We start from the raw sequence: 12,839 nt of genomic DNA, 5'->3' as shown, positions 1-12,839 counted from the left end.
AAAAACATATAAATATGTTATATTCGGATTAAAAACAAGCTCTGAAAATTAAATATATAAAAATTATTATCAAAATTAAATTGTCCAAATCAATTTAAAAACACTTTCATCTTATTCCTTGTCGGTTCCTGATTCCAAAAACATATAGATATGATATGTTTGGATTAAAAACACGCTCAGAAAGTTAAAACAAAGAGAGGTACAGAAAAGCGTGCTATCCTTCTTAGCGCAACTACTACCCCGCTCTTCTTGTCAATTTCACTGCCTTTGCCATGAGCGGTGGACTGACGATGCTACGAGTATACGGTCTTGCTGAAAAATGGCATTGCGTTCAGTTTCATTCTGTGAGTTCGACAGCTACTTGACTAAATATTGTATTTTCGCCTTACGCGACTTGTTCTTCTTCTTCTTCCGTAGAGGACTGGGTTCTTGCCGCGAACGTCTCAGAGTCCTGCGGTTGAGTCACTGTTACCGAGAGTCGCTAGCTCCGGCAAACAGGGAGATTAAAAAGGTAGGGAGGTTAAAACTATGTACAAGAAATAATTGTAACCCTGGCAGAGAAGTGAAGTTGCAATGCAATATCTACTGATCATAGTTTAGGCCGATTAGCATACAAGCCGCTTCAGACACAAGAAAAACAAGAAGAGGGAAAACACGTAACACGCAAACTGCAGCCTTCTTTCAGTCAGCCCACCTGTGGTCAGACTTAGTTCTCGAAACTCCTTTTTCTGTGAAACTTCGCGTCATTACAAAAGCGGGAGGTCGCAATCTTTTTCAGTTCTCGAAAATGAAACTAGAAATTTCTGGAAGCAATTTTTATCCCCAAGGAAGTGATGTCATAGTAATTTCATTGGCTGATGTTTATCCCACTGCATTTTGATTGGACAAATCTGAGGACGTTCGAGAATTTTCCTTCGTTGACGTCACTTCCTTAAAACGCCACACGGAAACCGGCAACGGCAGTAATCGTGAACTAAGTACTCCAAGGTACAGGTCGAAGGTGCGCAAGAGCTGTCACATCGGGGGCAAGAGAACACGTGAAACAAAGGTTGGTTTTCTGATCGTATTTTTATATGATCGGCAGGTACCATTGTGTGTTTGTCACTAATGTTCACTTCGTGGCAAATAAATCGCAAGAGTTTGTAGTTTGAGAGTGAGAAGGAGTGAGAGCCATGCTCCGTCTTTGTTCGTATGTCGCGGTCATCTAATTAACTGAAATAAAGGGTGTAATTTCAACTAATACGTCTTTTTTGACGACGGAGATAACAGTCCACTTAAATTACAATGATACGTTGGTGTGTGCGTTTTTGTTCCTCTCGGTTTTCAGTCGTTAATCTTTGACCGATTTTCCCGTTGAACCGGTGCGGCGGTCATCTGGGGATCTATCGATCAGATTGTCGGCTGACCGGTATCGTCATAAATAAATAGATCTACAAGGTCCTCACAATGAGAGAAGAACACGCATTGGCTTTAAGAATCTTTCAAAACTAGAATTGGTGCATTAGGATTAGCTTCGGCGTGATCACTGTATTAGACTATTACTCGACTCGCTATCGCACCGGCAGCGTTCATGCCGACCACGTGTTCCGACATGGGCGGGTCGTCTAGTTACTGCGCATGTGACATGTTGCAGCAATGCACCCAATGAATTTCGCGGGGTCATAATTATGTTCTTTTAGAGTCATTACTAGAACGTTCCATAACCGAGCGTGACGTAATGTACTGAAAAGTAAATAAAATCCTATAATAACTTCAACTGATACTTAGCCTTTACTTTAGGGACATGACATGGTTTTTAGTAAGGGGGTAGTTAAGTTATGTTGAACAATTTCGGCTTAAATTTAAATCGATCATACAGTGACTTGACTCCAGTCATAAGTAAGCCTTACAAAATCATCCTCTGTATTCATTTAACCTTAGAGGCCCACTCCCTGCCTCACAGGAGGGTTACTTACAGAATGATGACATCTTTTCACCAAGACAGCTTTACTTTCCCGCCATCAAGTCAAAAGAGCTGCATCTTTTACACTTACCATTCAACTTGCGCAGCGCATGACCTGCATCATTTTTTTCAAAACTTCGAATTGTACTGATCTTGTCTCGATAACAGAATTCTTTGTGATTTAAGAATGTTAGTCTCACATGCTGTCTATTTATTTATTATATAGATTTTAAAAGTTAGGACTAGCACTAAAACGAGGCTTCCAATTCCCTCTATTCCAAGTCCTTTTCTAACTGAACAAAAAGAATTCTTTGAATATTTCTCAACAGAGCAGCCAGAATGTTCCCGTTCAGTTAGCAGTTAAACTGTATGTAAAAGCTTGTAGAGCTCGGTGATCAGAATCACTGGTTTATGGAGGGTGGCTTTAATCCAATGTTATATTATAATATTTGCATATATTTTGTTGAACCTTGTATAATTTAGAAATGAGAAATCCCGTTATTTTATGGGTTCTTTATATTTTCATTTCAGAACAAAATGGCAAAGGCACCCGCAATCGGAATTGACCTGGGAACGACCTACTCATGTGTAGGCGTTTTTCAACATGGAAAGGTGGAGATCATTGCTAATGATCAGGGAAACCGAACCACCCCCTCCTACGTAGCCTTCACAGACACAGAGCGTCTCATTGGAGATGCTGCCAAAAATCAGGTGGCCATGAACCCCGAGAACACCATCTTTGGTAAGCGCGCTTCCAGCCTTCAGTCGTGGTTACTTACCAGAGAGCCTCGAGTTCTAAATGGATGCCACTGTTTAAGGTTATATATATGTCACAGAGCAAAAAACGGTGCTTTTGCTTAATTTGAAAGAAATGCTCTTTTGAAGAACAGGACTGTGTTGTGCACCCAAGTTTAACACATCTTTTTTAAAGTAAGTAGTGGCTGTATTTTGAATGTGGTTACTGGTAACAATGATAACTGTTGTTTCTGTGGTTTCATACTGAGGTAACAATCCTTGATGATAGCGCTTCCCTTGGCTGTCTGGGTTACTCACCTTCCACAACCTTGTCCTTTGTTGCATCACATCTGGCAGCTCGTAAAAATGTCTATGATTGGTGTTGCAGATGCCAAGCGTCTGATTGGAAGGCGGTTTGACGACACAGCCGTGCAGTCAGACATGAAGCACTGGCCTTTCCACGTGATGAACGACGGAGGCAAGCCAAGGCTTCAAGTGGAGTACAAGGGAGAGAACAAGACCTTCTTCCCTGAAGAAATCTCATCCATGGTGCTAGTCAAGATGAAAGAGACTGCACAGGCATACTTGGGAAAGGTAATGTTTTTCACTCCCCCGAGTAGTCATTAGTTATTAGCAGTGTTGGACTGGCTTGCCCTAGACAAAAACTAGTCGTTGAGGTATTCTTTAATAACTTTCGGACATGACAGAAGTATGTATGATTGATCCTTGTCGATTACCCCCCGCGGGTTAGGGGGAAGAATTTACCCGATGCTCCCCAGAGTTAGTAAGAGGTGACCAACGGATTCTGTTTCTCCATTTACCCTTGTTAAGTGTTTCTTGTATAGAATATAGTCAATTTTTGTAAAGATTTTAGTCAAGCAGTATGTAAGAAATGTTAAGTCCTTTGTACTGGAAACTTGCATTCTCCCAGTAAGGTCATATATTGTACTACGTTGCAAGCCCCTGGAGCAAATTGATTAGGCCAAAAAAAAAAATAGGTCTGTTTACGGTAACCCGACCGACCCTAGTTTTTTCGCGCGACCCTAGACTTTTTTTTGGCATTTGGGGGGAAAAAAAATCTTGTTTTTTTGGCAAAATAACGTAAAAATATGGTTTTTTGGAAAGAAAAAAAAAAAAATCCCGACCTACCGACCCTATTTTTTTGGCCTATGTTACCGTAAACAGACCTTTTTTTTGTTTTGGCCTTAGTGCTTTTGTGAACAAGAAACAATTGACAAGTGGCTCTATCCCATCTTCCCCCTTTCCCCGTCGCGATATAACCCTTCGTGGTTGAAAACGACGTTAAACACCAAAGAAAGAAAGATCCTTGTCGATTTCAAGGTCATGGGGGGTCATGTTTTGTAAAGGAGAAATGGAAAACTACCTTTTATGTTATCGGACGTTCAATCCCCAAGGCATATTTTGGATATGTGTAAGAAATAATGCAAAAAAAAAATTGTTTGAAATGTGTTAAATGGTGTTTGAATTGTTTCAGACTGTGACAGATGCTGTTGTGACAGTACCAGCATACTTCAACGACTCTCAGCGCCAGGCCACAAAGGATGCTGGAACCATCTCGGGGCTCAATGTGCTGCGTATCATCAACGAACCCACAGCCGCTGCCATCGCCTATGGCCTGGACAAAAAGGTGGGGCTCTTTGCACACTTTTTAAGGAAAGAAGAGTTGTGGAGATCTGGCGCAGGATGGGACAAAATCAGAGATAGTGTGACGATGATGATGACCTACCATACATTCGCGGTTTCCACCAGAGAAACTCACGTTTCAAAGATGGCCCAAATCCTTCCTTGGATGTCTGAGTCACAATCTTCTTAGCTCTATTGTGCAACTAACCCAAAGGAAATGGGCAATTTGAAATATACTTTCAATGTTATAAATTTTAGTTGGTGGCTTATTTACTTACTGTTATTTGTGGTGCAGTTACCTGAAGAAACTCAAAATACTGTCATGCTGTTTTGTGAGTGCTGTATCACAGTGTGGCTCTGTGTGATTTCAGGTCGGCGGTGAGCGCAACGTGTTGATCTTTGACTTGGGGGGCGGTACCTTTGACGTGTCAGTCCTCACCATTGAGGACGGCATCTTTGAGGTGAAGTCGACAGCCGGAGACACTCACTTGGGAGGGGAGGACTTTGACAACCGCATGGTCAACCACTTCATCCAGGAGTTTAAGCGCAAGCACAAGAAGGACATCTCCGACAACAAGAGGGCCGTGCGACGTCTGAGGACTGCCTGCGAGCGTGCAAAGCGTACCCTGTCCTCTTCCACCCAGGCCAACATCGAGATCGACTCTCTCTTTGAGGGTATCGACTTCTACACAAGCATCACTCGTGCTAGGTGCGTACTTTTCCTACAGGGGTCCTGATTTGGCCTATTATGGTCCGCTGCACCCAAAAAGCAACAGCTAACTAACTTTTCCTACATCTCTGTGTTGGTGTGGGTGTAAATCTGTTCTTGATTAGGAGAGGTATGTGACAATCTGTCATAGTTGCTGTGCTGGAGAGAGAGAAAGTTCCTCCCTCTTTAAATCTTTTAAAAGAGACCTCCCGCATCGCCAAGTTGAATACTGTTAGTTAAACAGTGGTATAATTGTGGTTGCACATGGATCAACTAAACACCTCTGTCCCTGTGAATGAGGAAAGTATACTTGTGAGTTGTAGATGTTGGCTGACGTGTGCTGTGTGTGTAGGTTTGAGGAGCTGAACGCTGACCTGTTCCGTGGCACACTGGAGCCTGTGGAAAAAGCCATGCGCGATGCCAAGATGGACAAGGCTGTCATCAACGAGATCGTGCTGGTGGGCGGCTCCACCCGTATCCCCAAGATCCAGAAACTGCTGCAGGACTTCTTCAACGGCAAGGAGCTCAACAAGAGCATCAACCCTGATGAGGCTGTCGCCTATGGTGCCGGTAAGTGTGCTGATAAAGGTTGGGGATATGCATTACTTTACCTTTAGCACTCCAGATTCCAGCCAGCATTACTTCCCCTGTAGCCACATTAGTTTGCTTACCTAACACCCACTAACTTTAAACACTTAAAAAAACTTCTTTGAAAACGCACTAAGCATGAAACGTTGTGGTTGTGATGGGGTTATATTTAACATTAAAATAGTTTTGTTTGCATGCATTTATTTTCTTAGCATAAATACAAATACAAAATGAAAAGGGGTTGTGTTGGCTAGTCCGTGGAATTTTGTGAAACTAACCAGTCTATGTCTGAAACGCCCATTTGAGTTAGTTTCTACGCAGTGTTTCTTCGACAAGCAAGTCGAGCATTTGCTACGCAGTCAGATTATCAGTAATGTTTGCTGGTCCTGTCATTTCACTAAACTGGACCAGCCACTGTTTGTATCCATCTGCACTTTCGTAAATTTCGTTTTGTAACTGTCACTGTCACTTGACGAACTGTCATTTTTTTCACCGCGATACACAGTTCATTGCGAAGATCTTCCTCAGTACTTCGTTCCAATTCAGCATTCGATTTGTTGTCAAGAAACAACTCAAAAGAAAGTTTCAAACTCATCATCCTCCATCTTGCTTGTCGAAGCGCTACAGTACTTTATCGATGCAAAAACAAAAGCAGAAAACTTTGACAAAACCGACTCAAATGCAGGGCAGACAAAATAACGGAAGTGAGCCTCGCTTTGGCTCAAGTGCCGTTAAAAATACCGTTATTCTCGTATGCAAATACGAACAAGAAGTTGGTCATACGAACAAGCCTTGTGCTGGCGACGCAAATCGCCGCTGGCTGGCAAAGGGGGGGAAATGGCTGGGCGACGAAAATTGGGTAAGGTGAGGTGGGGGCGGGGTGGGGGGGGAGAAATCTTGAATGGGGACGTTTTGCTTGTTCACCCTTGTTTTGTTAAAGTGACGATGATGATGACTTACCATACATTCGCGGTTTCCACCAGAGAAACTCACGTTTCAGAGATGGCCCAAATCCTTCCTTGGATGTCCGAGTCACAGACAAATGCTTGAAGAATTATGCATGCTTTTCAGTATTCAACTTGTTGTCAGTGAGAATTCAATATTGCAAGTCTATGTAATTTGGCATCATAGAGACTGTGGACCAGAATGTTGTGTGTGTGCTTGAACTTAACCTGGTTGCTCCCTTAAATCCTAGCCTTTTTTTGTGGTGAACAGATTCAGGCTGAAAAATACATAATGTAGTAATCTCACCCGTAAGAAAGGCGTGATTTTTGTGTTAGACTAGTGAGTGGAATTGTGTGTTTGTGGTGGCGATTGTTTCTGTGTGACCTTACCGTGGGTTGTGTTGACAGCTGTGCAGGCCGCCATCCTGCACGGAGATAAGTCTGAGGAGGTGCAGGACCTGCTGCTGTTGGACGTGGCCCCTCTGTCCCTGGGTATCGAGACGGCCGGCGGTGTGATGACCGCTCTCATCAAGCGTAACACCACCATCCCCACCAAGCAGACACAGACCTTCACCACATACTCAGACAATCAGCCCGGTGTGCTCATCCAGGTACGACTTTGACCCACCCTTGTTGCGTGTTTGAGCTGTATTTCCTTGCCACATCACATCTTTACCATGTGCTCGGCCAGTGGGGCTGGTTTTGCTGGTGAACCTTTGTGTGTACAGTTGTTTTTTACACCCGTTTTTGTGGGATGGCCAGCTTTGTAACAAGACTGTATTGTAAGAGTCAAGAAATGCAGGAACCAGTGCTGTTTCTTTTGAATTATGGCATTGTGGGGAAAGATGTATCGTTTTCACAACAATATAAACTTGCTCTTGATAGTTGAGTTGCTGCCTGTGCACATAGAAGAGCTAAAGGCCTGTGTTTGTGTCTATACAGGTGTACGAGGGTGAGCGTGCCATGACCCGTGACAACAACCTGCTGGGCAAGTTTGAGCTGACCGGCATCCCCCCTGCTCCCCGTGGAGTGCCCCAGATTGAGGTCACCTTTGACATCGATGCCAACGGAATCCTCAACGTGTCTGCTGCAGACAAGAGCACTGGCAAAGAGAACAAGATCACCATCACCAACGATAAGGGTGAGCTCTACTTTTCTCTCAGCACACCCCCCCTCCCCCTTAAAGTTTGGGTTTTGAAATTCACATCTCACTGTCGACAAAGAGTATGATCTAAATGGAGTTTTGAAGTAGCCTCTGCTGGACAAACTGTTCTTCCGATTTGTGCTCAGCTGAAGAGTAATTGTTGAATTGTTTAACGATCAAATAAAATAGAATTGTTGTACCAGGTCATTGACTTTAGCATTTGTCCAAGTGGTCCAATAGCCTTGGCTTGTGTAAAACCCCAGACCCATCTATCACTTGTCATTTAAAGGAAGTTACCATGACAGTTACATTGCTAGCATGTAGGCCCAGAACAGAGAGTGCTGACTGTGGTATGTTTGCAGGTCGGTTGAGCAAGGAGGAGATTGAGCGCATGGTGAACGACGCCGAGAAGTACAAGGACGAGGATGACAAGCAGAAGAACCGCATCTCTTCCAAGAACGCCCTGGAGTCCTACGCCTTCCACATGAAGTCCACCATCGAGGACGAGAAGATTAAGGACAAGATCAGCGAGGAGGACAAGAAGACAATCATCGACAAGTGCAACGAGGTGATCTCCTGGCTGGACGCCAACCAGCTGGCCGAGAAGGAAGAGTTTGATGACAAGCAGAAGGAGGTGGAGAAAATCTGCAACCCCATCATCACCAAGCTCTACCAGGCCGCTGGCGGTGCTGGGGGCATGCCCAACTTTGACCCCGCCAGTGCTGGTGCCGGTGCCCCAGGCGGAGGTGCCGCCCCTGGTGGTGGCTCTTCCGGAGGCCCCACCATCGAGGAGGTCGATTAAACTCGGTCAGGCTTAGGAACCTCCATGGAACCAACGCTCGCTTAGCTCAAAGTGTCACCAAAAACTTAGCTGTTGTAGTATGAGAAAAACTTTAACTTTCAGCACAGCTAACATCAAAAGCGAGCAAGAAAAGATATTCTGTGGTTAGTTAAGCCTTATCTTTAGTTGTCATAGCGAAGCACCTTCCATCAAAAGCTAAACAAGAAACATCTTATGTGGATTCCCCTTTAGTAGAAAACTGCAATCAGACTTTGGAGATCATAATACTACCTCGTGCAACTTCAAAGGTCTCATGTTTTGTTCTTCACTTGTGATACTTGGATATTTGTCACTGGACTACAGTATTTGTCACCGAAACAAAATAAACAAGAACAATTAGCATCACTTTTGACAGTTGTATGATTGAGGTGTGTGCGTTGTGTGCGAGAGGAAGAGAGAATGTGTAAAAACTCACATTGCCACTGCCAGCAAATGGTGTGTATGCCTTGTAAACTCCCCCCAATCCACACATACAATGACAACAATACTTCACAGCAATCGTTTATTTGTGAGATGAAACATTTCTTTTGTCCTGGATCCGTGCAACAAGCTCTTACACAGCAGTAGTCTCACAATCACAAAGTTTTAATGCAGCACTAAATACACATAAAACCACTGCTGAAGGAAAGGGAATCTCGAACAATTCATCTGGAATAAAGTTTTACATACTCAAGATACTCCACACCAGAACACACAAATCGTCCCATACACTTTCACAACATTTTTCCAGAGTATCAACATTGATCTTTGTTTCATAAATCTCACTATATTGATTGTACACCTAAGTCAAACAATTAATTTCACCAAGAGGTGGACTTTTTTGGGGGAGTTGTCATGGCCACGGCTTGTAGCAAAATATGCAATGCTTCTTCCATCACATGCTCAGCAAAAGTTAGCCAGGTTTTCACATGGATTGAGAACATCCATCCTCTTTGACACATAGCAAACATCAACATCACGACTTGTTCCTGTGCAGAGTGAATAACTTGCATGAATTAATTTTTCAGATTACCACTACACTGCACTAGTGATTGTTGAATAATTAAGTCATCCCAAAATTCCAGGCTCTTGATTGTTGGTATGTGTCAAAGTGGAAGGATTGCCAGAACTTCTTCTTATTCTGCGTTCGTGGGCTCAAACTCACACGTACACGTGTTTTTGCACGAGTGGAATTTTACGTGTATGACCAAACCCCGCCATTAAGGCAGCCATACGCCGATTTCGGAGGAAGCATGCTGGGTATTTTCGTGTTTCTATAACCCACCGAACTCCGACATGGATTACAGGATCTTTTTCGTGCGCACTTGGTCTTGTGCTTGCGTGTACACACGAAGGGGGATACGCCTCTAGCAGGTCGGCACACAAGTTGACCTGGGAGATGGGAAAAATCTCCACACTTAACCCACCACGCGGCCGTGACCGGGATTCGAACCCTCGACCTTCCGATTAAGAGGCCGACGTCTTACCACCCCGCCACAGCGCCCGTCTCTTGCCAGAACTGAGATTGAGTTGAATCGTTTACATGGGAAGGACTCTGCCTTTAAACTTTGCTTCTGAGCTTCACTGCTTTTGTTAAATCAGTAAATGCATGATAGCACTTAGGTAGGTATGCTTAATGGGTTAGTTCCCTTGACCAACCTTTCATAAGGAAAAGCAAAGTACTGACTGCACAGTCTTGGACTGTCAAGACTTCTAACTTAAAGGTACTGAACTTGTCAAATCCAGGTGCACGGAGCCCCTGGGGCTTTTAGTCATACCTCAGGCAGCTATCCGTTAGAAGAACTACCAAGTTTCATTGACTTGCACCCAAAGAGTCAAGAACTACGATTTTTTTACGAATTAATTTCGTACTCGGACCCGGCTGGTCTTGACCTATTTTTGGATCTAAATTTAGATCAGGTAGATCACCACATCATGCACAAAAAGACACGTCACTAAGCAAACTATGTCAGACGTCATCATGAGTTTGTGTAAAACAAAATGGAGGCCGGAATCACTCAGTTGAATCGAACTCCGACCAAACACCACGTAATAACTAGGTTAATTTATGCACTCGCGTGAACAAGAAACTGTCGAGCTTCACAGATGTCGTCGTTTGGGTAGTTTAGGGTTTGTTTTACTACCATAAGAGGATTTTTGAACTGTAAATGCACTCAGCTGCAACAAAAACGCAAAACGAAGGCTGTGAGCTGCACTGTGCCTTTAATCGTATACGATACCGATACATGCACAGTCTAGAGACCTTACAAGTAATTTTCTCCTGCTGATATGCCAAAGTCACCGAGACAAACTTTGTTCTCAAAATTATATTTATCCTACATATGTGAGAGAGAACTCATTAGATAACAATTATCATTCAAACCACACGTGTGTATATCATGTAAATGAGATCATGTCAAGTAAGTCTCTGAGACAAACGTCATTACGTAAAAAAAAATTGCGCTCGCTAATTCCCCTCGATGAATTTTTGGAACTGACACGTCACGCTACACTTTCCAGAGTGACGTAAGTGATTGCACGAGGCTTTGGAAGAGATCGAAGTTCCAAAATAGGCGTCTTAAATTTAAAGACCAACACCAAAGCAACTACATGTAATATCATCAAGACCTACTAAAGCTAACTTTGGGAACATCTTACAAAAAAGTCCAATAATGGGTGCAACATGATTTTATGCCAATCAACAGTGTTATTTCAGTTTCACAAACAAATAAAACTTTGCCTGTCAAAATGAAGATCCAATACCCTCTGTACATCCTAACTATGTTGTCTTGCCCTGACAAAAGCCTTTTGTTCCACAGTGATGGCCTCAGCTATTTTGCCAAAACACAACTTATGACAAATTTAAATGTGAAGGTACCTTCAAATATCTCAATGTTTGTTTACACAAATAAAGAAATGTGTCCATGGGTGTTTTGAATCAACTCGTTCTTGATACATTTTTGGAGGCATACACATTTCGTTTTCATTTCATGAAAATTATGCACAATTTTATTTGTAGCATTCTGAAGGTGAAAAGTTTCCCAGGCCAAGGTACTGCATCATTCATAATAAGCTATGACAGTCTAGGTCAAAAGCTGGAGCTGGTTTCACGGTGGTCTCGCTGACAGTTGGACCACTGCTTCGATCGTCACCCATTTTGTTACTCGCCGGGCCACCATAGGGACGGCAGCACTGGAGTCGTGCAACTCTCCGTGCGAAGAGGCACAGTCAGAAACATTTTGTTAAAAACTTGCCACCTGAATCAGAAGCTCATTTAACCTTCACCGGATCATGCTTCGGACTACACAGTCCGGATTATGTGGATCGTGTACTACCCATACTTTCCAAAGAAGGATTCAACGTAAAAAGTACGGGTCGCACATGACCCACGCCATCCGAATAGGGATAAACGTTTTGCTGCCTCTTTACAAAGTAAGGGTCGTACGCGACCCACGCCATCCGAATAAGAATAAACAACGTAAAATTCCTTACGTTATTCCATATGGGTCGTCCACGACCCACATCATCCGGACTGTGTAGTTCAAATTACGTCATCATTTATTTGTTTGTTTACAAAGATAATCTTTCAAAAGTTGGGCAATGGGAAGGTCGTATGGTGATTGGAGATTACTTGAAGTTTCAATTCAAAACTTCAAATAGTTTCAGAGATAAAGACGATTTTGTGAGGCTCTGGAGATGAACCATGCAAAAGCAAAATTGGTAAAATGTGAAAATTATGCTTGACAATATTTTATCACTGAAAGGTAAAATGAAGATGTAGAACAATAAAAACTTTTACCTGGACATCACAACTTGCTACAGACAATCCCGCGAATGTCAAAGAAAGCAGACAAGATAATACATAGTAAGTTCTTTGAAAAAAACCCACTTGATTTTATAGAATCTTCTTGGCTTTAAAATAACTCCATGAAAACACACGGGTTCAGGCACATTCTCTCCTTAGAATGCAAAATTTAAATCAATGCTCAGATTTTCCCCTATCTTTCTTTCTTTCTTTATTTGGTGTTTAACGTCGTTTTCAACCACGAAGGTTATATCGCGACGGGGAAAGGGGGGAGATGGGATAGAGCCACTTGTCAATTGTTTCTTGTTCACAAAAGCACTAATCAAAAATTTGCTCCAGGGGCTTGCAACGTAGTACAATATTTATTACCTTACTGAAAGAATGCAAGTTTCCAGTACAAAGGACTTAACATTTCTTACATACTGCTTGACTAAAATCTTTACAAAAATTGTCTTTATTCTATACAAGAAACACTTAAGGGTAAAACTAAAAGGAGAAACAGAATCCG

The 12,839-nt window shown here is 42.8% G+C and overlaps 1 protein-coding gene and 1 non-coding gene across 2 annotated transcripts; both read left to right on the top strand.

The window, feature by feature from the left end:
* The first annotated feature begins 898 nt into the window (after nucleotides 1-898).
* LOC138947102 (heat shock cognate 71 kDa protein) lies at nucleotides 899-8,889 on the top strand. The gene is made up of 9 exons (XM_070318551.1): nucleotides 899-1,048; nucleotides 2,474-2,684; nucleotides 3,066-3,271; nucleotides 4,173-4,325; nucleotides 4,693-5,030; nucleotides 5,383-5,600; nucleotides 6,971-7,173; nucleotides 7,505-7,703; nucleotides 8,069-8,889. The coding sequence occupies exons 2-9, from the start codon at nucleotides 2,480-2,482 to the stop codon at nucleotides 8,506-8,508; spliced, it is 1,962 nt and encodes a 653-aa protein (XP_070174652.1). The 5' UTR covers nucleotides 899-1,048; nucleotides 2,474-2,479; the 3' UTR covers nucleotides 8,509-8,889.
* LOC138947886 (small nucleolar RNA SNORD14) lies at nucleotides 4,405-4,499 on the top strand. Its single transcript, XR_011449854.1, has one exon. It is a non-coding gene; the product is annotated as a small nucleolar RNA SNORD14 (small nucleolar RNA).
* Nucleotides 8,890-12,839: the final 3,950 nt, after the last annotated feature.

Source organism: Littorina saxatilis, linkage group LG14 (assembly GCF_037325665.1).
Source record: "Littorina saxatilis isolate snail1 linkage group LG14, US_GU_Lsax_2.0, whole genome shotgun sequence".
In the NCBI taxonomy this organism is placed as follows: domain Eukaryota; kingdom Metazoa; phylum Mollusca; class Gastropoda; order Littorinimorpha; family Littorinidae; genus Littorina; species Littorina saxatilis.
Note: the sequence above shows the minus strand (reverse complement) of the source record. Positions and strands in the feature narration are given on the sequence as shown.

What these genes read in the sequence shown, in the direction of transcription:
- LOC138947102 (XM_070318551.1), top strand. Translation starts at nt 2,480, where the DNA reads ATGGCAAAGGCACCCGCAATCGGAATTGACCTGGGAACGACCTACTCA. An exon ending in ACAAGCATCACTCGTGCTAG is followed by an intron (nt 5,031 to 5,382) that starts GTGCGTACTTTT and finishes CTGTGTGTGTAG; the next exon opens with GTTTGAGGAGCTGAACGCTG. An exon ending in GGCTGTCGCCTATGGTGCCG is followed by an intron (nt 5,601 to 6,970) that starts GTAAGTGTGCTG and finishes TTGTGTTGACAG; the next exon opens with CTGTGCAGGCCGCCATCCTG.